Source organism: Rhododendron vialii, chromosome 5a (genome assembly GCF_030253575.1).
Source record: "Rhododendron vialii isolate Sample 1 chromosome 5a, ASM3025357v1".
Lineage (NCBI taxonomy): Eukaryota > Viridiplantae > Streptophyta > Magnoliopsida > Ericales > Ericaceae > Rhododendron > Rhododendron vialii.
The window spans coordinates 25,786,964-25,810,139 of NC_080561.1; the positions used below are offsets into that span (position 1 = coordinate 25,786,964).

Consider the following 23,176-nt stretch of genomic DNA (forward strand, 5'->3'; position numbering starts at 1 on the left):
TGGATTCTCGTTCCCTTATCAGTTCATTACCTTAGTCCACTTAGGACTCTTTTCCATAGCTGGCCGAACATCCCACTTTCATTGGGTATCTATTCTAGATTCTATTTCCTCAGAATCTCATTCCTTAACGGAATAACACTGCTTCTGGACCCTTCCAGAGTGTTCTTCCTTCCTTAGCACCTGATTGGAGCTCCTTCCTTGTTCGGCTATCTCATAGCCGAACAGACTGTCTGGACTAGTTTACTTAATACTTTAACTGGTCTTTTATCAATCATTTTGGGCTTACGTCTTCTCAAGAGCTCTCATGAGCTCTCAGTCTGTTCGGCCCTACTCTAAGCCGAACAGACTATTTGGAGCAGTGACTTCGCATGTTACTTCTCCTATTAGATCTATACCACGGTGCCTCATACCATGTATCTTGATTCTATCTGTTCGAGATTACCTCCCTACACTTGCTTCTCCATGCTCGACAAGCTCTACAAGACTACAACATGAACGACCAAACTAAGGTGTTGTTCCACTAAGATTTTTTTGGACTTTTTGAAATTTTTTCTATTCAAATTTTTTTCACGATTGTTAGTTTTGTGCCTCACTTTTTAGGTTTTTCGATTTGTCGTGTCAAGATGAATTAAAAAAATAAAAAAATTATGACTTTTTATAACCACACTTCAGCAAAAAAAAAAAGTAAAAAAAGTTAGCTTTTTTGATTTAAAATTGGATATTTTCAAAAATCTTTGGGTAAAAGTAATTTTTTTTATTTTTCAATTCTTCTTGTCGAGACGAATCAATAATCCACAAAAATTTGACACAAAACTAAACAATGCAAATAAAATTTTTTTTTTTGAAGAATAACAAAATCTCCAAAATACTAAAATACTAAAATCCACAAAAGTTAGGGGTCTAATCGGACTGGACCGCAATAAACGCATTTTAAACCTAAAAGTGGTTTCGATCAGCTCGGCCGGCTATAGATTTGCTCACCTACAAAAACATCGGAGAAAGAGTTTGGGTGGAAGGAAAATGAAGAAATGCCGTTGTTGAAGTATTACTGCGATTACTGTGAGAAGCAATTTCAGGACACACCAGCCGCTAGGAAGCGACATCTCCAAGGCGTCCAGCACCAGCGTGCCAAAGCTCTCTACTACCAAAACTCCTCCTCCTTTTTACCAGGTTAGGTTAACTTCCAATTCCAAACCCTAATTTCCAAATCTACACTCATACATCCACATATGTATCTCGAAATCTATCATATTTGCACGAAACGCCTGCCCACACTAGTCTAATCATAGTATTATTCTGCTCATTCATGTTGTTTGTGAGCAGATGCCAATCACCAGAAGCATCCTGAGTCCTTCGGGAAAGGAGTCTGCAATCGATTCCTCAGAACAGTAACGACTACTCTCTCTCTAGACTCTAATTTCCTTTCTGAGCATACATGCGTGTATAATGCCTCTTTTTTGGTATAATGCGATCGAGTGGGTTTTTCTTGAGGGAATTTTTTTGTTGTTGGTGTTTCATATTCTCTTTTTTTGAAGAAAAAAGGCGTTCGGGCCAGCTTACGTGCACCTTGACTAATCCTGGGGCCCAATCGACTAATCCCGGGGCTTAATCCCACCGCCCACTTGTGTGGAGCCCAATTAAATTTGGAGCAATTGATAGCACCTGTGATGTTTCGGACCTGAGATCTTAGGAGAGAGCGAACCCCTAAATCTCGGGCCTTGATCACCAGGCCAACCATTTGGTGTTTCATATTCTCATTCGCTTTGCATGGCAATAGCTGTCTCTCTGTTGACACCAAAATTGCTGCTTGAGGATTCCCCTAACTATTGTTTTATGGCAGCTGGTGAATATCGCAGCATCATTCGGTTGTTTCTTCGTGTAAAAAATCCGATAATATTGCTTCTTGCAGCTTTCCTGAATGAGTGGGAAAAAGTAGAATCTAAAAGTACACTTGGTTGATGATTTAGGCAATCTTGCTTCGACTGAGAGGCTCACGCTTATGTTCAAGATGTTCAAATTATGTACCTTTTTTCATCACCCATCGTATACTATTTTAAGAGCAATGCGTCCTGTTGTTGTTGCCTTGCCACTATTTTGCCGTTATATCAAACAAATTAGTTTGCGTAGAAAGTCAAAAAGCATGCTATATGGATGCATGTGCTCAAATGGTTGGAGCTCAAAGTGGGGGATTGAATGGCCGACTGGATTTTGATCAGAAAAAGAAAAAAAAAAGGGACCTACTGGATTCATGTTAAGTGAGAACCAGGATTTTAGGACACAATAGAATCTGCAACCCTTAAGGCGTAGCTGCGTGGGTATTTGCTTGGGTGTGTTTAGGACCATTGATATATCACTACATCATATGTAACATCAATAAACGACACGAACCATTATGAACTAAATTTTATTTTCTTTTCTTTTTCATTCTTTCTTTTAAAGCAATTATGAGCTAAATTACATTTTTGTGATCTGAATTTCAACTGTTTGGTAGGGAGGAATGCCTTGATTGTTTGATCAATGCTTACAATTTTATGATCATGATGATTGCGTTAGGATTTTTTTTCTATCTTAACTTCTATCATCTTCTCATGGTATATGATATGATGAGAGAAAACAGATTAAGGTAGTTTGGACATGTCTATTGTGGATGGGTTGACGCAGTAGTTAGGAGTAGTGATATGGCTGTAGTAGAGGGTAACACTAAATGGAGGGGTAGGTCAAAATTGACTTTAAAGGCAATAGTTCAAAAGGATCTAGCTTTTTTCAAATATGTTCATATGAGAATTGAGTACTTGGTTGGATCGGCAGAATGCCTCAGTTGCTTGTCAAATTTTCATATCAACCTGGGGCTCATTGTCTAGACTGGGGATTTGTTGTGGACCTATGGTGATTATCAATTTTTTGAGGCATTGATGAACATGTTGGTTAGAATTTGGACGGGCAAACTAAGTGTCCAGGTTCGTATATCAAACATAGCCATTATGCAAATTGTATTTGGCAAGTTTGGCAACCTTATGGTTATTGAGAAAACCTCATATTGGATGTCTATCCATAAGAAATAAGGGGCTAAAAACCCTTTGATGGGTTTTTTCATTGCTTTACAAAGGATATTGGGTGCCTTCTGTTTAGCCTTGGTAATTATGTGAACCTCTTGTTGATGGAGATCTAACTTATGTAATGTGCTATTGGTTTGATAGCTGTACCTTATAATGGGTCTGAATTATGTACTAGGAAACTAGGAAATAGCTCAAGCTCATCTTATCACTAGTTTGTTAAGGTCATTTACTTCACTAGACCAACCAGTTTGGATGTCAGTCAGATTCTAAGATTGCTTGTAGCTACTAAACCAGACGAAACTTGGCTGACTAACTTTTAAATATGTGCTCACCAAACCAAACCAAGCCTTGGTTCCTAATCAATTGGGGTGGCTGCATGAATCCATTATCAATACAAGAGTGGAGTGTTGTAGTTTTCTTGTCTCTTGCAAGTTTTTGAAACAGGTTTAGCTCTTCAATAGTGTTTTCCTTAGTAGCAGGATCCTTCTAAAATGGGTGCGTTCTCTAGACGGGAGTTCAAATCGGCGCTCTCAAGACGGGAGCCCGCTCCCCTCAATGGAGATCGCTCCTAATTAATTAAGATGGGAGCTTATCGAGCTGTTAAGACAGTTATTCTCTTACTTTTAAGGGAGTTGTACCATTGTGAAAATAAGAATACAAGAATCATATCAGTCAAGAAGTTTTGCAAATTGAGAATATATAACTTCAAATAATTACACTTCAAGATCGGATATTTTTTTCAGTAAATTATCGCTTTTCCTTTAATGGTTAAGTATTTAAAGATATTTTATATACATATATTTTTTATTATCTATATTGGCTACTAAGGCGCTCCCAACCTTAAGAGCTTCTCCGCACCCACCCCCGCTTGGTGCTACTATGGTGCTTCCTCAAAAAAGCCTCATCGGCCTCTCCAAATACTAAACCACGTGATGTTTTCCCTTGTTTTCTCGTTCATGTTCATCTTCTTCATCAGCCTCTCTAGATTGATGCATCCTCAAGATTATTTTTAATGACTTTCAAAATATACTCTTCCTTATCAACCTCCTCCAAATACTATGTTGGTTGGAAATTGGTGGATGACAGTTGGGAACAATATGCATTCTCCTATGGCAATTCTGTAAAAGGAAAAAGAAGAGGGGGAAGAGGAAGTGTAAATTTGTTCATTGGGAATGGTTGTCCTCATAGATTTAACCAGTTATTGATTTACTCCCTCCATCCCATTTTGTTTGAACATTTTTTTTATTCGTGTCATTCTTTAAACGCTTATATGTCCCCCATCTGTAAAGTTTTTCATAATTTTGAAAACTTTGTCTTATAGACCTAATCGAGAACTATCAAACAAAATCCATATAGCATATTTTTGGAGATTCATATTGGAATATTTAAGCAATTGAAAACTGATATGAACATCAAAAAGGACAAACAGGGACGGAGGGAGTACTATTTTCTATAATAGTTGTGCAATGCAAATTTACAACAAATATTGGAGAGAGATCTTGCACTTTTATCTTAATTTACGCCGTCCTTATATTAGAGGTGCCATACTTTTGGTGCATGTTGAGTCATGGTCTAGTCAATTTTTTATGATTTTGAAAATGTTTGATGTTGTAAAAGTTAATGCTTTTGCACTTCACTTTTCTTCATGTACACTCTTTTTTGGTCTTTACTAGGCGAAGTTAACAAAAATACCCGTTTAATTAAGCCATTTGCCCAAAAGTGAATCAGGATATAGTGATTCCTGTAAGGTGCGAAATTTGAATGTATTTGTAGAAAGTCGACTAAAAAAATTCACCTTAAACTCATTTGAGCTGGATTGAATTATTAGGTTTACTTATTTTAGCTGGATTGGATTGAATAAGTTTACTTATTTGAGCTATTTTCTTCTCATACTGGAAAGGGATCATGCCAATATGATGATTCGTGTAAATATTATCACCCCAGGCAAAACTTCCAGAGTTTAAATCCTCAAGTCATACCAGGTATCTTTCTTTGATTTATCTCTTCGATCCTCTTTTATTCTTTTTTGGCAAGAAGTTATATGCTCCTACTACTTTTCATTAACCTTGTGGTCCAATACCACTTGATGTTTGTATGTTTACGTAGGGGCAAATAACTTGTGAATACGTATTTGAGTTGATAGAAATGGGGTATTTACTTGACTTGCTATGGAAATTAGCAGATAATATTCATTCACCAAGTATTGCCGAGAGTCAACTAGTTGGAGGAGGACCTTTTCCAGGCATGCAATATCTTTTCTGTTGGTTTGGATCTCTAATCTTGCTACATGTTGTCATTTTCTGCCATACAATTCACTACTCACTTATGCAATGGGGAAGCGTTGCATGCTAATTTCCAACTTGAATGAAGATTGTTAGATTGCTAATTTGGTGTTTTTTTTGTTACTTGCTACCAGATCTGATGATAAACAGATGTTAAACAAGTAAAAATTGCTATGGGGTATAACTGCATAAGTTGGATTGGTTAGATACTTAGATGTATAATCTTGAAAGGGTTACCATTCAATTGTCAAACAAACACAACCTGCTTTTTAATTGGTGTTGTAACAATAAAACAGGTTGGTTCTTGGGTTTGGCCATTTAGTGCAATACCTGTCTATCAGACTATCACACGGCATGAACATATGCTATGAGCAAACACGACACCCCTTCTTTATGTTTTACTGTTTTGTTTCCTGTGATAGATAAATATGGCTTTGTATCGCCTGTGACGAGATACGGGGATAGCTATGGCTTTGGTTCTTTTCCTTTTGGTATCATGTTTTTGCACTTACTGCCAATTCTCTTCGTTTGGTATCAGGTGGTACGGTTAGGGATGGTATGGGAATTTCGCTGGGTAACCTACCTCCATCACTTAAGCCACCGCCAGAGGGTGGATATCCTCCTCTTCCATTTATTGATTGGGGATATTGATTGGGTATAGGTGTGCTATTTCCTCTTCTCACCCTTATTTTCTGTCACTTGCATGAACAAACCATTCGTTTCAATGTCATCTGCTTCTGATTAACTTTTTTACGTTATTTTTGCAGTATGAGATGCGGGTAGCTGTAGAGAAAGGAGCTCATATGTTCTTTGTTCTAACTTCCAAGTCAATATGGAGCTGGTACCATGATTTCTGAGTGGCTGAAGTGAGTTCTCTTTGTTCCTCCATTACATTTGAATAATATTATCAGTAGGGCTTGTCATGCTTGTGTCTTTACCTGAACCGCTTTGCACACTTGGGAGTCCATTTGCTTGGTATTAGAGCGTTGACAGTGCAAGCAAGAGGAAACTGAAACCTGTAACCTGAGCCGACTTCAACTAATAAGACTGAGTTGGATCTATGTTGCTCTCCTCTGTTTGTCCCATCTTGCTACATCTGTATTTCAAGTACCATTGAATTATATTATATTCTCCTATTATCTTCTGAAATGACAATACAACTATAATTACAAGATCTCGTTGAAGATTTGTGTAAATATCATGCGTAAAGAACATGTGTCTATGATGGCAAATAATTTGTTTAGTGGAAAAGAGATTTTGGGTTGAAGTAACAAATATGGTATAATAAGAAACACCTAGATTTTGGGATATACCTGTAAAAACTGGGGCCGGTTTATGAATGTGAGATCTCTATGAGATATATGGGGGGAGGGTCTAGACTCGGCGTAACGGCCGGTAGACGAGTTGGCTGGGAATCTGGATTTAAGTGGCCGCTCTTTTTCACGAGGTTGCTGGTCGAACCCGCTTGCTTAGTAGGCCTTGTGAACCAAATGAAAGTGTAAGAGAGGTTTTGATTTGATTGTGCCTTAGCAGCGGTAGAATACCCCTATGGATCACTATCTCATTACAGAATTTGCTGCGGTCTGCAAGTGTGAACTTCATGATCACACCTAGGGATGTTGCTATACCATTCGTCCCCTCCTTTGCTCTTTCTCACCGATAGAAAAGGAAAAAATAAAGGGAAGAAAAAATGGCTTTGGGTATTACATTCTCAATGGTGGACTTGTGTAGATATCAGAAGAGTGAAAACCCTTCAAAGGGGTACTTAGGAAGGGTAAATGACTAGCAAAGTACTAAAACACAAGCTATCAATGATTAAAGAAATGGTGTTGGCCAATGGCCACTAATTGGTTGTTGTTTTGGGTCCCTTTGTTTCGGTTTCATACATTCGGGTTGTTCGGTTCCTTTTATATGAAAAAGTGCTGTTTCGTTCCCAGCTTCGGTTTGTTCGGTTTTTCGGATTGAAGTAGTGGGTTGCATTCGGTTTGTTCGGTTTTTGGGATTAAAGTTAGTGGGTTGCATTCGGTTTGTTTTGGGCTTGGGATTAGAGTAGGTGGGTTGCATTCGGTTTGTTTCGATTTCTTTAATATTAAAAAGTGGCTTAGTTCGGGTTGGTCGGGTTTCTTGGATTAAAATAGTGGTTTTCAGTCGGTTTGTTCGGGTTTGGGATTAAAGGAGTGGGTTGTTTCGGTTTCCTTTGATATTAAAAATAGTGGCGTAGTGTCGGGTTGTTCGGGTTTCTTGGATTAAAATAGTGGTTTTCAGTCGGTTTGTTCGGGTTTTTTGATTAAAAAAGTGGTTTTCAGTCGGTTTGTTCGGGCTTTTGATTAAAATAGTGCGTTGCAGTCGGGTTGTTTCGGTTTCCTTTATATTGGAGTAAAAGATAGTGGCTTAGTTCGGGTTGGTCGGGTTTCTTGGATTAAAATAGTGGTTTTCAGTCGGTTTGTTCGGGTTTGGGATTAAAGGAGTGGGTTGTTTCGGTTTCCTTGATATTAAAAATAGTGGTGTAGTGTCGGGTTGTTCGGGTTTCTTGGATTAAAATAGTGGTTTTCAGTCGGTTTGTTCTGGTTTTTTGATTAAAAAAGTGGTTTTCAGTCGGTTTGTTCGGGCTTTTGATTAAAATAGTGGGTTGCAGTCGGGTTGTTTCGGTTTCCTTTATATTAAAAAATAAGTGGCTTAGTTCGGGTTGGTCGGGTTTCTTGGATTAAAATAGTGGTTTTCAGTCGGTTTGTTCGGGTTTGGGATTAAAGGAGGGGGTCGTTTCGGTTTACTTTGATTTTAAAAATAGTGGCGTAGTGTCGGGTTGTTCGGGTTTCTTGGATTAAAATAGTGGTTTTCAGTCGGTTTGTTCGGGCTTTTGATTAAAATAGTTGGTTGCAGTCGGGTTGTTTCGGTTTCCTTTATATTAAAAAATAGCGGCTTAGTTCGGGTTGGTCGGGTTTCTTGGATTAAAATAGTGGTTTTCAGTCAGTTTGTTCGGGTTTTGGATTAAAATAGTGGGTTGCATTCGGTTAGTAGGTTTTTCACGCTAGTAATTAACTTATGCAGCATAATTTTTTTGGTTGTCTTTATTCAATTTTTTTTTACGTTTGTTAATTTTACAGCAAACTTTTATGTGATATAGGTTCGTCTCGACGAGAGGAATCGAAAAAATAAAAAACTATGACTTTTACACAAGTATTTTTGGAAATATCAAAAGAAAAGCTCAGAAAGTCTATTTTTGGACATTTTCTTGGATTTTTTTTCAAAATACTTGTGTGGAAGGCATCATTTTTTACTTGTCCGGTTCTTTTCGTTGAGACGAATTTATATCACATAAAAGTTTAGCATAAAACTAACAAACGCGATTTTTTTTTTTGCACAAGGACAAATTAAAAAATTGTAGTGTATAAATTAATCACTATCGCGAATGGGGCCTAGTCGGTTTGGTCAATTGCTTTTATTTAGGCTGCGTTTTTGTAAACTTATTAAGCTGAAATTTATTTAGGTATTTTTTACTTTTTGTTTAGATTTTGTTGTGATTTTTGGGTTAATCGTTTGTCGACGAATCAAAAAAGTATAAAAATATAGATTGTTGTTGAAAAAATTTAAATAAGACTATAAATAAATAAGACACAACTAAGATAGCTGTTTGATAATTTTTTTTTTGTCTTTAATAAATTTTTTTGGTATAATTTTGTATTTTTAAATTCTTTTCGTCGAGATGGATAATTATTCCGAAAAATATTATTCGAATTTAACAAAAATTCATAAAAGACGAATAAAATACACAAAACGAAAAAAATAATTAAGTGTATAAGAAATTAAGAATGAGGCCTTAAGAGGTGTTTCGGTTTGTTTTTTTACATGTCTTTCAATTAAAAAAGAGTGATCAACAATGTTGTTCAAGTCTATGGAGGGACATCAAACTCTCTTTGTTGTTAACGTAATAACCCCCGTTGATGTATACAGACCATTGTTTACAGTTGGCTGAATTTTGAGAGGGGAAAACGTGCTAATCAATTTTAGAAACCAGAAAAAATTGAGTTTTGAAAATTTATCATCTTGTGTGTGTTGTGACTTTTGAGAGGGAAAAACGTGCTCTTCAATTTTAGAAACCAGAAAAAATTGAGTTTTGAAATTTATCATCTTGTGTGTATTTAAATACCATTTTTTTTTACCCGCTAAATTATTGTATACTTGAATGGAGGGTTAGCGGAGAGTTCATGTCTTAACAACCAAGGAGGCTCGATGTCTGTCCATACACTTGAACCTCACTATATCTCAATCGGCTTCTCCCTACCACCCCTGCACCTATCTTGGGGTGGGAATTCTTGGTGTGAATTTTTGAATTATTGGAGTGTGAATTCTGGGAGATGTGAATTTGGCTACACCTTTTGGCAGGATACACACACCCAAGAATTCACAACCCCAAGAATTCAAAAATTCACACCACCAAAAAAATTCAACCCCAAGAATTCAAGAAATGCATCACTATAGTTCGAATACATCTCAACTAGGGCTGTTACGAACCTGACCGGACCGAAAAAGACCGAAAAAACCGACCGATCGGTTCGGTCCTCGGTCGGTCCAGGGGAGTTTTTTTTCGGTTCGGGCCACCCCGAACCGAACCGAACCTAGATTGGTTCGGTCTCGGTTTTCTGGAAATTTATACCGACCGAACCGAATGCGGACCGAACCGACTGAACCATATATATTATATATATTTATATAAATTGTTTTAATCTTCTGGCTCTTATTGTTTTGAATGGTTAACTTTTGGCTCTTACTTTTTTTTTTTTGGAATTTCATTGCTTGATTTATTTACGTTTTTGCAAAATTTTCCAATCGATTACTCTCTCTGTTCTAAATTATTTTAACTCCTCCAAGTTATATACACTAGTGTAGAAAATATTTCCAATCGATTGAAAAAAAAAGAAGATGGTGGAAGAGTACTTGTAAAAGTTGTAATTGTTTGAGCATACTTGTTGCATGTTAATTTTTTTTTTCAATTGGTGTTTGAAAAAAAAAATAATAGGTACAAATTATGATGGCCCAAATGTGAAAAAATGGCCCAAACATGGGTGATTGACTTAAGGTTGAAAATTGCCCAAATATGGGTGAGAAACATGTGAAAATGGCCCAAATATGGGTGAAAAAATGGTCCAAACATAGCCCGTAGTCTATTGTTAGTTTTTAAAAACGGCCCAAATGGCCCAACTAAGGCCCATTTCGGGCGGACCGAACGCTCCGAAATCTCCGACCGAACCGACCGAATAACACCCCTAATCTCAACTAGGTTGACGCTTACACAATTGGAGTATCAAACATTTCTATTTCTTAAAATATAATCTTTTGCTTAAAATATGATTAGGGAATTTTGACTCATTACTCATTCGAATCACTATCTATATCTAGATTTTAATAGTACAGTAATATCATCCACTTTTGAGTTTTGAGTCCAAAAAGTGCATCTTTCCAATTCTTTAGGCATATGAGGCATGTAGTATACTAATTATCAATACGGTATACGATTCACAATTGGCATAAATTATTTTTTTGGGATGTTTCTTACTAGTATTTTTTTTCTGAAAAATAAAAAATTATTATACATGTTCATACCGTGCATCGTGTCGTGTTGATACTTCACTGTGCCGTGTTGTGCCTGACTGTGCCCGTACCATGCCGTGAGCTCCAAAACAGTGGTCTAGTCTGGTCCACCTTAGTGCTTCTGTTGTGTTGTGTTGTGCCGTGCCAGTGCCGACGTTAAACGTGATTTCCATTCTGTTTTCTCATTTTACAAAGTGTCAACGTTCCGTTCCCAGCTTCGGTTTGTTCGGTTTTTGGGATTAAAATAGGTGGGTTGCATTCGGTTTGTTTCGGTTTTGGGAATAAAGTTGCATTCGGTTTTGGGAATAAAGTAGGTGGTTGCATTCGGTTTGTTCGGTGTTTGGGATTAAAATAGGTGGGTTGCTTTCGGTTTCCTTGTATTAAAATAGTGGCTTTCATTCGGTTTTCTTGGCTTAAAATGGTGGCTTTCATTCGGTTTGTTTTCGGTTTTGGATTAAAATAGTGAGTTGCATTCGGTTTGTTTCGGTTTCCTTTATATTTAAAAAAATAGCAAAAATAGTGGCGTTGTGTCGGGTTGTTCGGTTTTCTTGGATTAAAATAGTGGGTTGCGGTCGGTTTGTTCGGGTTTTGGATTAAAATAGTGTGTTGCATTCGGTTTGTAGGTTTTTCAGTCGGTTGCCTTTTAATTAAGCCGCGTTTTTGTAAACTTATTAATCTGAAACTTGTTTCGGTAATTTTTACTTTTTGTTGTAATTTTTGTGATTAATCATTCGTCTCGACAAGACGAATTGAAAAAGTACAAAAATATGGACCGATGTTGAAAAAATTCAAATAAGATGACATTTTAAACAAATAAAACAGTTGTTTGATTTTTTTTTTGTCTTTAGTAATTTTTTTTTGTTTTTTGTATGATTTTTTACATTTTAAACTTCTCTTGTCGAGATAGGTGATTAATTCAATAAATATTATTCAAATCTAACAAAATTTCATAAAAGAGGAAATTTGTTTTTTTTTTTTTTTGGGAAATTAATTTGGTTTGCGTTCGGATCAATAATTCGGAAAGGAAAATTATGAAGAGAGTGAAAAAGACCCAAGTAAAATTCTTGACTATACTATTTGGTTTTCATACTATTATCCTTTGTCCGGAGCTTTGTTTGGGAACTTAGAAAAAGAAGGAAAGTTAAAATTTTCTACATCTCTTATTGTTTGGTTTGGAGAGAAAGAAGAGAGAAAATTACAAATCCAAGTTCTGTAAATAGTGAATTTTCCTTCTATTTTTCCCTATTTTCTTTTCTTTTCCTTCTCTCAGTTTCATTCAGTTCCAAACAGATTAATCTCTCCTCATAACTGCTAGTTCATTGAAATGGAAAAAGAAAACCCAAGTTTTGTTTTTTGTATTTATCCAAAGGACCCATTGTTTTGTTTTTGGCTAGGCTAAAATGGAAAATGCTTACTGTGGATTTTTTAAAACGCAAATATAACTCTACGAAACTTATCGACACTTCAAAAAATAACACGAACAGTAGAAGCACCATCGGCCTTCTATTAGAGTTGGGGCTCATAAACAAACCAATTGTTTGAGTTTGTGTTCGATCGTTAAAAGTTTGTTTCAGATCAATTTGTTGTAGAAGCAAATCAAGCAAGAATATTTTGTATGCTTGTTAAGTTTTAAACCAAGCTCGAATAAATTAGTGCTCAATTTGTTGGACGCATAATGTTTAAAAAATTTGTGATACTCGAAATCCATTTGTGATTGGCTCAATTAAAGTTCGTTTTCAGATTGGGTTGTCTCATAAACAAACCAAACTAAGATATATAACCCCATAAGTGGAGTTGCTCTGGGACCGTTAATCATTGGGTACTTCTAGAGTATCATGTGACATTGTTATGTACTAGTATTTTCCGCAAATAAAAGATCGTCCCCATAGAATGTGTCATTTTTTTTTTTTTCAACTCAATCACCCCACAAAAGTGAATAATAAAGTCCCTAACAAATGATTTGTCGCATGGTAAATGGTTAGGAGTACCGTAGGTAATGATACATGTTTGAAACAGATTTGTACAAAAAAAATAGCAATTTAAGTTTCTTATATTTTCACGTGATTTTCCTTGTACAAATATTTTCCGTTTATGGACAAATCGATTTCGATCCATCTACAATTATTGAAAAGAATGACATGCTCGCTTCTCCATGCTCGACGAGCTCTACAACATGAATGACCAAATTAAGGTGTTGTTCCACTAAAAACTTTTTGGACTTCTTGGAATTTTGTCCTTACTCAAAAAAAATTCGCAATTGTTAGTTTTGTACCTCATTTTTTAGATTTTCTGATTCATCTCGACATTTTCAAGACGAATCAGAAAAGTAAAAAATTATAAATTTTACCCAATTGTTTTGGAAAATAACTACAGTTGAGAAAAAAAAAGTAAAAAAAGTTGGTTTTTTAAACTTAAAATTGGATATTTTCAAAAATATTTGGATAAAAGTTATATATATTTTTTTACTTTTTCGATTCTTATCGTCGAAACAAATCAATAATACACAAAAATTTAGAGCAAAATTAACCATTTTGAACAAGAACAAAATCTGCAAAACTAACCAATGCGATTTTTTTGAAAAAGAACAAAATAAGAACAAAATCTCCAAAAAGTACTACAATACACAAAAATTAGGGGAATCAGATTGGACCACAATAAAAGAATAAAGAGAATTGATTTCTAAACTTATTTTTTTGTTTTTTAACAAAAAATATATACACTTTCAAGAGTGTAGTTATAAAAAAAAAAAGTAGAAATTACTCGTAATTCGAATAAAACCTAGAACCGGTCCCGTGGTTTTGATACAATGGCCATAATTAAGTTTTGACTCTAGGGCTCTCGTTGATTAGCCGTAGGAGATATTTGGTTCTACGAGACCAAAAATTCATTATGACGATTAAAGATAAAATGATAAAAAAAAAAGATCTTTTCACCGATTCAATCGGATTGAAAATCGGAATACTAAAATAATTTTAAGTAAATAAAAAAGAAAAAAGATACAGATTATAAACATTATTAATTAAATAAAAAACAAATAACAGAAAATGAGTTCGGATATTTTTGGGCCCAACGGGAGTGTTTTCGGTTTAAGGGGAGGTGGGGTCGGGGTAAAAGGGAGAAACATGACCCGTGTCGGGGTGGGGGGTGGTATTAGTAATTGCCTAAAAAAAAGAAAAGAGAGAGAGTGTTTGGGCGGAATACACTTTTAAGGGTTTTTTTTTTTTTTTTTTTATCCCTGTCACTCTTCGAAGGAAAATGAAGAAGAGTAATGCCGTTGTTGAAGTCCTACTGCGATTACCGTGAGAAGCAATTCCAGGACACACCAGCCGCTAGGAAGCGACATCTCCAAGGCGTCCAGCACCAGCGTGCCAAAGCTCTCTACTACCAAAACTCCTCCTCCTTCTTTTTACCAGGTTAGGTTAACTTCCAACTCCAAACCCTAATTTCCAAATCTATACTCATACATCCACATATGTATCTCGAAATTGATCATATTTGCACGAAACGCCTGCCCACACTAGTCTAATCATCGTATTATTCTGCTCATTCACGTTGTTTGTGAGCAGATGCCAATCACCAGATGCATCCTGAGTCCTTCGGGAAAGGATTCTGCAATCGATTCCTCAGAACAGGAACAACTACTCTCTCTCTAGACTCTAATTCCTTTCTGAGCATACATGTGTGTATAATGCTTCTTCTTCTGTATAATGCGATCGAGTGGGTTTTTCTTGAGGGAATTTTTTTGTTGTTGGTGTTTCATACTCTCTTTTTTTGACAACTCAGGTGTCCGGGCCAGCTTATGAGCACCTCGACTAATCTGGGCCCAATTGACTAATCCTGGGGTGCACGCCTACCTGCGGGGAGCCCACTTAAATTTGGTGCAATTGATAGCATTCTTTCGAACCTGAGATCTTTAGGAGGAAGCAAACCCCTAAATTCGGGCCTTGACCATGGCCAACCATTTGGCGTTTCATATTCTCATTCGCTTTGCATGGCAGTAGCTGTCTCTCCGTTGACACCAAAATTGCTGCTTAAGGATTCCCCTAACTATTGTTTTATGGCAGTGGGTGAATATTGCAGCATCATCCAGTTGTTTCTTCGTGTAAAAAATCTGATAATATTGCTTCTTGTAGCTTTCTTGAATGAGTGTGAAAAAGTAGAATCTAAAAGTACACTTGATTGATGATTTAGGCAATCTTGCTTCGATTTAGAGGGTCACGCTTATGTTCAAGATGTTCAAATTATGTACTTTTTTTCATCACATATCGTATACCATTTTAAGAGCAATGCGTCCTTTTGTTGTTGCCTAGTATTTTTGCCTCTCTCTTTTGCCATTATATCAAACAAATTAGTTTGCTTAGAAAGTCAAAAAGCATGCTATATGGATGCATGTGCTCAAATGGTTGGAGCTCAAAGTGGGGGATTGAATGGCCTACTGGATTTTGATCAGGAAAAGAAAAAAAAAGGGACCTACTGGATTCATGTTAAGTGAGAACTAGGATTTTAAGACACAATAGAATCTACAACCCTTAGGCGTAGCTGCGTGGGTATTTGCTTGGGTGTGTATAGGACCATTGATATATCACTACATCCTATGTAACAACATCAATAAACGACACGAACCATTATGAACTAAATTTTATTTTATTTTATTTTTCATTCTTTCTTTTAAAGTGGTTATGAGCTAAATTCCATTTTTGTGATCTGAATTTCAACTTCAACATGTCATAGTTCTGTAAGTGTTTGGTAGGGAGGAATGCCTTGGTTGTTTAATCAATGCTTACAATTTTGTGATCATGATGATTGCGTTAGGATTTTTTTTTCCATCTTAACTTCTATCATCTTCTCACGGCATATGATAAGATGAGAGAAAACAGATTAAGGTAGTTTGGACTTTGGACATGTCTATTGTGGATGGGTTGACGCGGTGGTTAGGAGTAGTGATATGGGTGTAGTATAGGGTAACACTAAGTGGACGGGTATGTCAAAATTGACTTTAAAGGCAATAGTTCGAAAGGATCTAGCTTTTTTCGAATAGCAGGAATGTTCATATCAGAATTGATTACTTGGTTGGATTGGCAGAATGCATCGGTTGCCGGTCTAATTTTCATATCAACCTGGGGCTCATTGTCTAGACTGGGGAATTTGCTGTGGTGATTATCGATTTTTCAAGGCATTGATAAACATGTTGGATAGAATTTGGACGAGCAAAGTAAGTGTCCAGTTTCGTATATCAAACATAGCCATTATGCAAATTGTATTTGGCAAGTTGGCAACCATATGGTTAATGAGAAAACCTTATATTGGATGTCTATCCATAAGAAATAAGGGGGTAAAAACCCTTTGATGGGTTTTTTCATTGCTTTACAAAGGATATTGGGTGCCTTCTGTTTAGCCATGATAATTATATGAACCTCTTGTTTATGGAGATCTGACTTATGCAATGTGCTATTGGTTTAATAGCTGTACCTTATAATGGGTCTGAATTATGTACAAGGAAGCTAGGAAATGGCTTAAGCTCATGTTATCACCAGTTTGTTAAGATCATTTAACTCCTCTAGACCAACCGGTTTGGATGTTAGATTCTAAGATTGCTTGTAGCTACTAAACTAGACGAAACCTGGCTGGCTACCTTTTAAATATGTGCTCACCAAACCAAACGAAGCCTTGGTTCCTAATCAATTGGGGTGGCTGCACGAATCCATTATCAATACAATAGTGGTGTGTTGTTGTTTTCTTGTCTCTTGCAAGTTTTTGAAACAAGTTTAGTTCTTCAATAGTGTTTTGCCTAGTAGCATGATCCTTCTAAAATTGGTGCGGTCCCTAGACGAGTTCGAATCGGCGCTCCCAAGATGGGAGCTTATCTGGCCGTTAAGGCAAATATTCTCTTAATTTTAAGGGAGTTATACCATTGTGAAAATAAGAATATGAGAATCATATTAGTCAAGAAGTTTTGCAAATTGAGAATATATAACTTCAAATAATTACACTTTAGGATCGGAAATTTTTTCCAGTGAAGTATCACTTTTCCTTTAATGGTTAAGTATTTAAAGATATTTTATATACATATTTTTATATAATCTATATAGGCTACTTAGGTGCTCCCAACCTTAGGAGGTTCTCCGCCCCCGCTCCCGCTTCTGCTTCTGCTCCCGCCCCTGCTTCGTGCTACTAAGGTGCTTCCTCAAAATAGCCTCATCGGCCTCTCCAAATACTAAACCGCATGATGTTTTCCCCTGTTTTCTTGTTCATGTTCATCTTCTTCATGAGCTTTTCTCTCTAGGTTGATGTATCCTCAAGATTATTTTTAATGACTTTCAAAATGTACTTGTCTTTATCAGCCTCCTCCAAATACTATGTTGGTTGAAAATAGGTGGATGACAGTTAGGAACAACATGCATTCTCCTATGGCAATTCTGTAAAAGGAAAAAGAAGAGGGGGGAGAAGAAGTGTAAATTTATTCATTGGGAATGGTAGTCCTCATAGATAACTAGTTTGTGAATTGCTCCCATTTTGTTTGTCCATTTTTGTTATTCGTGTCGTTCTTTAAATGCTTATATGTCCCAATCTATTAAGTTTTTCATAATTTTGAAAACTGTCTTATAGACCTAATCGAGAACTATGGTCCATCTTGTATATTTTTGGTGATTCATATAGGGAAATTTAAGCGATTGAAAATTGACATAACATCAAAAAAGGACAAACAGAATGAGATGGAGGGAGTACTATTTTCTTTAGTAGTTGTGCATGCAAATTTACAACAAATATTGGAGAGAGATATTGCATGTTGAGTCATGGTCTAGTCAATTTTTTATGATTTTGAAAAGGTTTGATTTGTAAATGTTAATGTTAATGCTTTTGCACTTCACTTTTCTTCATGTACATTCTTTTTTTGGTCTTTACTAGGCGAAGTTAACAAAAATACCCGTTTAATTAATCCATTTGCCCAAAGTGAACAAGGATATAGTGATATACAGAATGAGACATGTTGGTTACTTCACCCTGTAAGGGGCGAAATATGAATGTATTTGTAGAGAAGTCGACTAAAAAAAATCACCTTAAACTCATTTAAGCTGGATTGGATTATTAGGTTTACTTATTTTAGCTGGATTGGATTAAATAAGTTTACTTATTTGAGCTGTTTTCTTCTCTTACTGGAAAGGGATCATGCCAATATGGTGATTCATGTAAATATTATCACCCCAAGCAAAACTTCCAGAGTTTAAATCCTCAAGTCATACCGGGTATCTTTCTTTGATTTATCTCTTCGATCCTCTTTTATTCTTTTTTGGCAAGAAGTTATATGCTCCTACTACTTTTCATTAACCTTGTGGTCCAATACCACTTGATGCTTGTATGTTTAAGTAGGGGCAAATAACTTGTAAATGCGTATTTGAGTAGATAGAAATGGGGTATTTACTTGACTTGCTATGGAAATTAGCAGATAATATTCATTCACCAAGTATTGCCGAGAGTCAACTAGTCGGAGGAGGACCTTTTCCAGGCACGCATTATTACTTCTGTTGGTTTGGGTCTCTAATCTTACTACATTTCTGCCTTACAATTCACTACTCACTTATGCAAAGGGGAAGCGTTGCATGCTAATTTCCAACATGAATGAAGATTGTTAGATTGCTAATTTGGTGTATTTTTTTGTTACTAGCTACCAACTCGGATGATAAACAGATGTTAAACAAGTAAAAATTGCTATGTGGTATAACTGCATAAGTTGGATTGGTTAGATTCTTAGATGTATAATCTTAAAAGGGTAACCATTCAATTGTCAAACAATCAAAACCTGCTTTTTTAATTGGTGTTGTAACAATAAAAGAGGTTGGTTCTTGGGTTTGGCCATTTAGTGTAATACCTGTCTATCAGACTATCACACAGCATGAACATATGCTATAAACAAACATGACATCCCTTCTTTTCCCGTACTGTTTGAGTTACTGTTTTGTTGCCTGTGATGAGAATCATGAGATAACTATGGCTTTGTTTCGCCTGTGACAAGATACGGGGATAACTATGGCTTTGGTTCTTTTCCTTTTGGTACCTGTTTTTGCACTTACTGCCTATTCTCTTCGTTTGGTACCCGGTGGTACGGTTAGGGATAGTATGGGAATTTCGCTGGGTAACTTACCTCCATCACTTAAGCCACCGCCAGAGGGTGGATATCCTCCTCTTCCATTTATTGATAGGGGATATTGATTGGGTATAGGTGTGCTATTTCCTCTTCTCACCCTTATTTTCCGTCACTTGCATGAACGAACCATTCGTTTCGATGTCATCTGCTTCTGATTAACTTTTGTATGTTATTTTTGCAGTATGAGATACGGGTAGCTGCAGAGAAGGAGCTCATGTGTTCTTTGTTTCAAGTGAATATGGAGCTGATACCATGATTTCTGAGTGGCCGAAGTGAGTTCTCTTTGTTCCTCCATTACATTTGAATAATATTATCAGTAGGGCTTGTCATGCTTGTGTCTTTACCTGAACCGCTTTGCACACTCGGAGTCCATTTGCTTGGTATTAGAGATTTAGAGGGTTGACAGTGCAAGCTAGAGGAAAACTGAAACCTGTAGCCGCCTTCAACTAATAGTATTGAGTTGGATCTATGTTGCTCTCCTCTGTTTGACCCATCTTGCTACATCTGTATTTCACGTACCATTGAATTAGATTCGATTCTCCTATTATCTTCTGAAATGACAATACAACTATAATTACGAGATCTCGTTGAAGATTTGTGTAAATATCATGCGTAAAGAACATGTGTCTACAATGGCAAATAATTTGTTTAGTGGAAAAGAGATTTCGGGTTGAAGTAACAAATATGGTATAGTAAGAAACACCTAGATTTTGGGATATACCAGTAAAAACTGAGGCCGGTTTATGAATGTGAGATCTCTCTTAGATATATGGGGGAAAGGTTCTGGAATCTGGACTAGGTGTAATGGCCAACCAAGGTGGTAGACGAGTTGGCTGGGAATCTGAATTTAAGTTGCAGCTCTTTTTCACTCGGTCGCAAGTCGAACTTGCTTGCTTAGTAGTAGGGGTGAACACGGGTTGGGTCCGGTTCGGGCCGAACCCGTCACCCGACCCGATCATGTCGGGTAGCTATTTTCCCAACTTGCAACCGAACCGTGTAGCAGGGAAAACCGTCTGAAAAACCAATTATTCCTTTCAGGTTGGGTTGGTCGGAGCCGACGGGTTGGCCACAGCACAATGAAATCTCACAAAACCCCCAACCGTCTGAAAAACCGATTATTCCTTTCAGGTCGGGTCGGTCGGAGCCGACGGGTTGGCCACAGCACAATGAAATCTCACAAAACCCCCAAGAGAGAGAGAGAGGGTCAGTCTCACAAAAGCCCACACAATTTGAAAACACAGATGTATTAAGTATGAGATCTACAAAAGAAGAGAAAGTAGTGGACGCAGTGGTGGTGATACCGAACTACCAACTCTTTTCTGAGCTGCACATTTTTCCGGGGCTGCTGCTGCAGAAGGAAGTACAGTGGAGTGGCGGGCGATGTGCAGCGGAGGAGAGAGAGATGGACGGTGGACGATGTGCGGCGAAGGAGAGAGAGAGAGAGACGGAGCGTGCATCATGCAGCTCCTCTTTTTCAGATCTGGGCCTACTGTGAAGGGTTTGGGCATTTGGAAAAAGGAAAAGGGGTTATATATATCATATATACATAGGTCGGGTCGGACCGACGGGTAGAACACATACAAACCCATGCCCTGAACCGAAAACAGTTTTTTTGACGGACCTCTACACGTACCGACCGAAGTACTTGTTCAGAGCTGCTTGAAACCCCTCGGGGCGGGGGGTCGGACCTGCAGGTTACCGGATAGTTTGCTCACCCCTACTTGGTAGCCTTGTGAACGAGATGAAAATGTAAGAGAGTTTTTGATTTGATTGTGCCTTAGCAGCGGTAGAATACCCCTATGGATCACTATCTCATTACGGAATTTGCTGCGGTCTGCGAGTGTGAACTTCATGATCACACCTAGGGATGTTGCTAATACCATTCGTCCCCTCCTTTGCTCTTTTTCACCGATAGAAAAGGAAAAAAGAAAGGCATTGGGTATTACATTCTCAATGGTGGACTTGTGTAGATAGATATCAGAAGAGTGAAAACCCTTCAAAGGGGTACTTAGGAAGGGTAAATGACTAGCGAAGTACTAAAAAAACACAAACTATTAATGATTAAAGAATTGGTGTTGGCCACTAATTGGCTGTTGTTTTGGGTCCCTTTGTTTCGGTTTCATATATTTGGGTTGTTCGGTTTCTTTTATATGAAAAAGTGGCTTAGTTTCAGGTTGGATTAAAATTGTGGTTTCCATTCGGTTTTCTCATATTAAAAAGTGGGGAAAATGACGGCGAAGGACGTGTTTTGATAATTAATACCTGCCAATGACATTTTTAGTATTAACAAATGTTTTTAGCTTGTCCTTGGCGAGTATTAATTATTAAAACACGTCTTGGGCCGTCATTTTCCCTAAAAAGTGCTGTTCCGTTCCCAGCTTCGGTTTGTTCGGTTTTTGGGATTGAAGTAGTGGGTTGCATTCGGTTTTTCGGATTAAAGTAAGGTGGGTTGCATTCGGTTTGTTTCGATTTCTTTAATATTAAAAAATAGTGGCTTGGTTGGGGTTGGTCGGGTTACTTGGATTAAAATAGTGGTTTTCAGTCGGTTTGTTCGGGTTTTGGATTAAAGGAGTAGGTTGTTTCGGTGTCCTTTGATATTAAAAATAGTGGGGTAGTGTCGGGTTGTTCGGGTTTCTTGGATTAAAATAGTGGTTTTCAGTCGGTTTGTTCGGGTTTTTTGATTAAAAAAGTGGTTTTCAGTCGGTTTGTTCGGGCTTTTGATTAAAAAATAGTGGGTTGCTGTCGGGTTGTTTCGGTTTCCTTTATATTAAAATAGTGGCTTAGTTCGGGTTGGTCGGGTTTCTTGGATTAAAACAGTGGTTTTCAGTCGGTTTGTTCGGGTTTTGGATTAAAATAGTGGGATGCATTCGGTTAGTAGGTTTTTCACGTTGGTGCTGAACTGAACTTATGCAACATAATTTTTTGGTTGTCTTTATTCAAATTTTTTTACGTTTGATAGTTTTACGGCAAACTTTTATGTGATATAGGTTCATCTCGACGAGAGAAATCGAAAAAATAAAAAATTATGACTTTTACAAAAGTATTTTGGTAAATATCTAAAGAAAAGCTTAAAAAGTCTATTTTTGGACTTTTTCTTGGATTTTTTTCAAAATACTTGTGTTAAAGGCATCATTTTTTATTTGTCCGGTTTCTTTCATTGAGACGAACCCATATCACATAAAAGTTAAAGCGTAAAACTAACAAATGCGAATTTTTTTTGAATAAGGACAAAACTAAAAAGTTGTAGTGCATAAATCAATCACTAGCGCGAATGGGGCCGAGTCGGTTTGGTCGGTTGCTTTTAATTAGGCCGCGTTTTTGTAAACTTATTAAGCTGAAACTTATTTCGGTATTTTTTACTTTCTGTTTAGATTTTGTTGTGATTTTTGGGGTTAACGTTCAACTCGACAGGACGATTCAGAAAAGTATAAAAATATAGATTGATGTTGAAAAAATTTAAATAAGACTATACTTTAAATAAATATGAAACAACTAAGATAGCTGTTTGATACATTTTTTTGTCTTTAATAATTTTTTTTTTCGGTATAATTTTGTATTTCTTAAACTCGTTTCGTCGAGATGGATGATTAATCTAAAAAAATTACTCGAATCTAATAAAAATTCATAAAATACGAATAAAATACACAAACGAAAAAAATAATTAAGTTTATAAGAAATTAAGAATGAGGCCTTAAGAGGTGTTTCAGTTTGTTTTTTACGGAGTATTTAAATAGTGGCCCAGTTTTCGGGTTATTCGGTTTCTTGGATTAAAATAGGGGCTGCCATTCGGTTTGTTTCGGTTTCTTCTATATTAAAATAGTGGCTTAGTTTCGGGTTGTGGGGTTATATGGGATTAAAATAGTGGTTTCCATTCGGTTTGGTCGGGTTGCTTTTAATTAAAAGGTGGCCTTAAGAAGTGTTTCGGTTTGTTTTTTTACATGTCTTTCAATTAAAAAAGAGTGATCAACAGTGTTGTTCAAGTCTATGGAGGGACATCAAACTCTCTTTGTTGTTAATGTAATAACCCCCATTGATGTATACAGACCATTGTTTACAGTTGGCGTTGCGAATTTTGAGAGGGGAAAACGTGCTAATCAATTTTAGAA

General features: G+C 36.8%; 2 protein-coding genes and 1 long non-coding RNA gene across 11 annotated transcripts; 2 read left to right on the forward strand and 1 right to left on the reverse strand.

Moving 5' to 3' along the window:
* Window positions 1-934: 934 nt before the first annotated feature.
* Window positions 935-6,534, forward strand: LOC131325290 (zinc finger CCCH domain-containing protein 3-like). 7 transcript variants are annotated; one of them, XR_009199644.1, is made up of 7 exons: window positions 936-1,170; window positions 1,321-1,388; window positions 4,957-5,038; window positions 5,236-5,298; window positions 5,877-5,999; window positions 6,106-6,204; window positions 6,302-6,534. XR_009199644.1 is itself a non-coding variant. In XM_058357479.1 (6 exons), exons 1-5 carry the CDS (start codon window positions 1,029-1,031, stop codon window positions 5,987-5,989), a joined length of 468 nt encoding a protein of 155 aa, XP_058213462.1. In that variant the 5' UTR covers window positions 935-1,028; the 3' UTR covers window positions 5,990-5,993; window positions 6,106-6,534. The 7 variants fall into 7 exon arrangements, 6 of the variants coding, with proteins under 6 accessions (XP_058213462.1, XP_058213461.1, XP_058213464.1 ...); XM_058357479.1 differs by having other exon boundaries at window positions 935-1,170; window positions 5,877-5,993; window positions 6,106-6,534; XM_058357478.1 differs by having other exon boundaries at window positions 6,106-6,534.
* Window positions 6,219-20,163, reverse strand: LOC131325291 (uncharacterized). Its single transcript, XR_009199646.1, has 2 exons — window positions 19,501-20,163; window positions 6,219-6,354 (listed from the first exon to the last, which is right to left on the reverse strand). It is a non-coding gene; the product is annotated as an uncharacterized LOC131325291 (long non-coding RNA).
* Window positions 14,113-19,363, forward strand: LOC131325288 (zinc finger CCCH domain-containing protein 3-like). Of its 3 annotated transcripts, none has more exons than XM_058357477.1 (6): window positions 14,113-14,340; window positions 14,494-14,558; window positions 18,090-18,171; window positions 18,369-18,430; window positions 19,022-19,145; window positions 19,252-19,359. In XM_058357477.1, exons 1-5 carry the CDS (start codon window positions 14,196-14,198, stop codon window positions 19,133-19,135), a joined length of 468 nt encoding a protein of 155 aa, XP_058213460.1. In that variant the 5' UTR covers window positions 14,113-14,195; the 3' UTR covers window positions 19,136-19,145; window positions 19,252-19,359. The 3 variants fall into 3 exon arrangements, with proteins under 3 accessions (XP_058213460.1, XP_058213458.1, XP_058213459.1); XM_058357475.1 differs by having other exon boundaries at window positions 14,118-14,340; window positions 14,491-14,558; window positions 19,252-19,363; XM_058357476.1 differs by having other exon boundaries at window positions 14,123-14,340; window positions 14,491-14,558; window positions 18,372-18,430; window positions 19,252-19,298.
* Window positions 20,164-23,176: the final 3,013 nt, after the last annotated feature.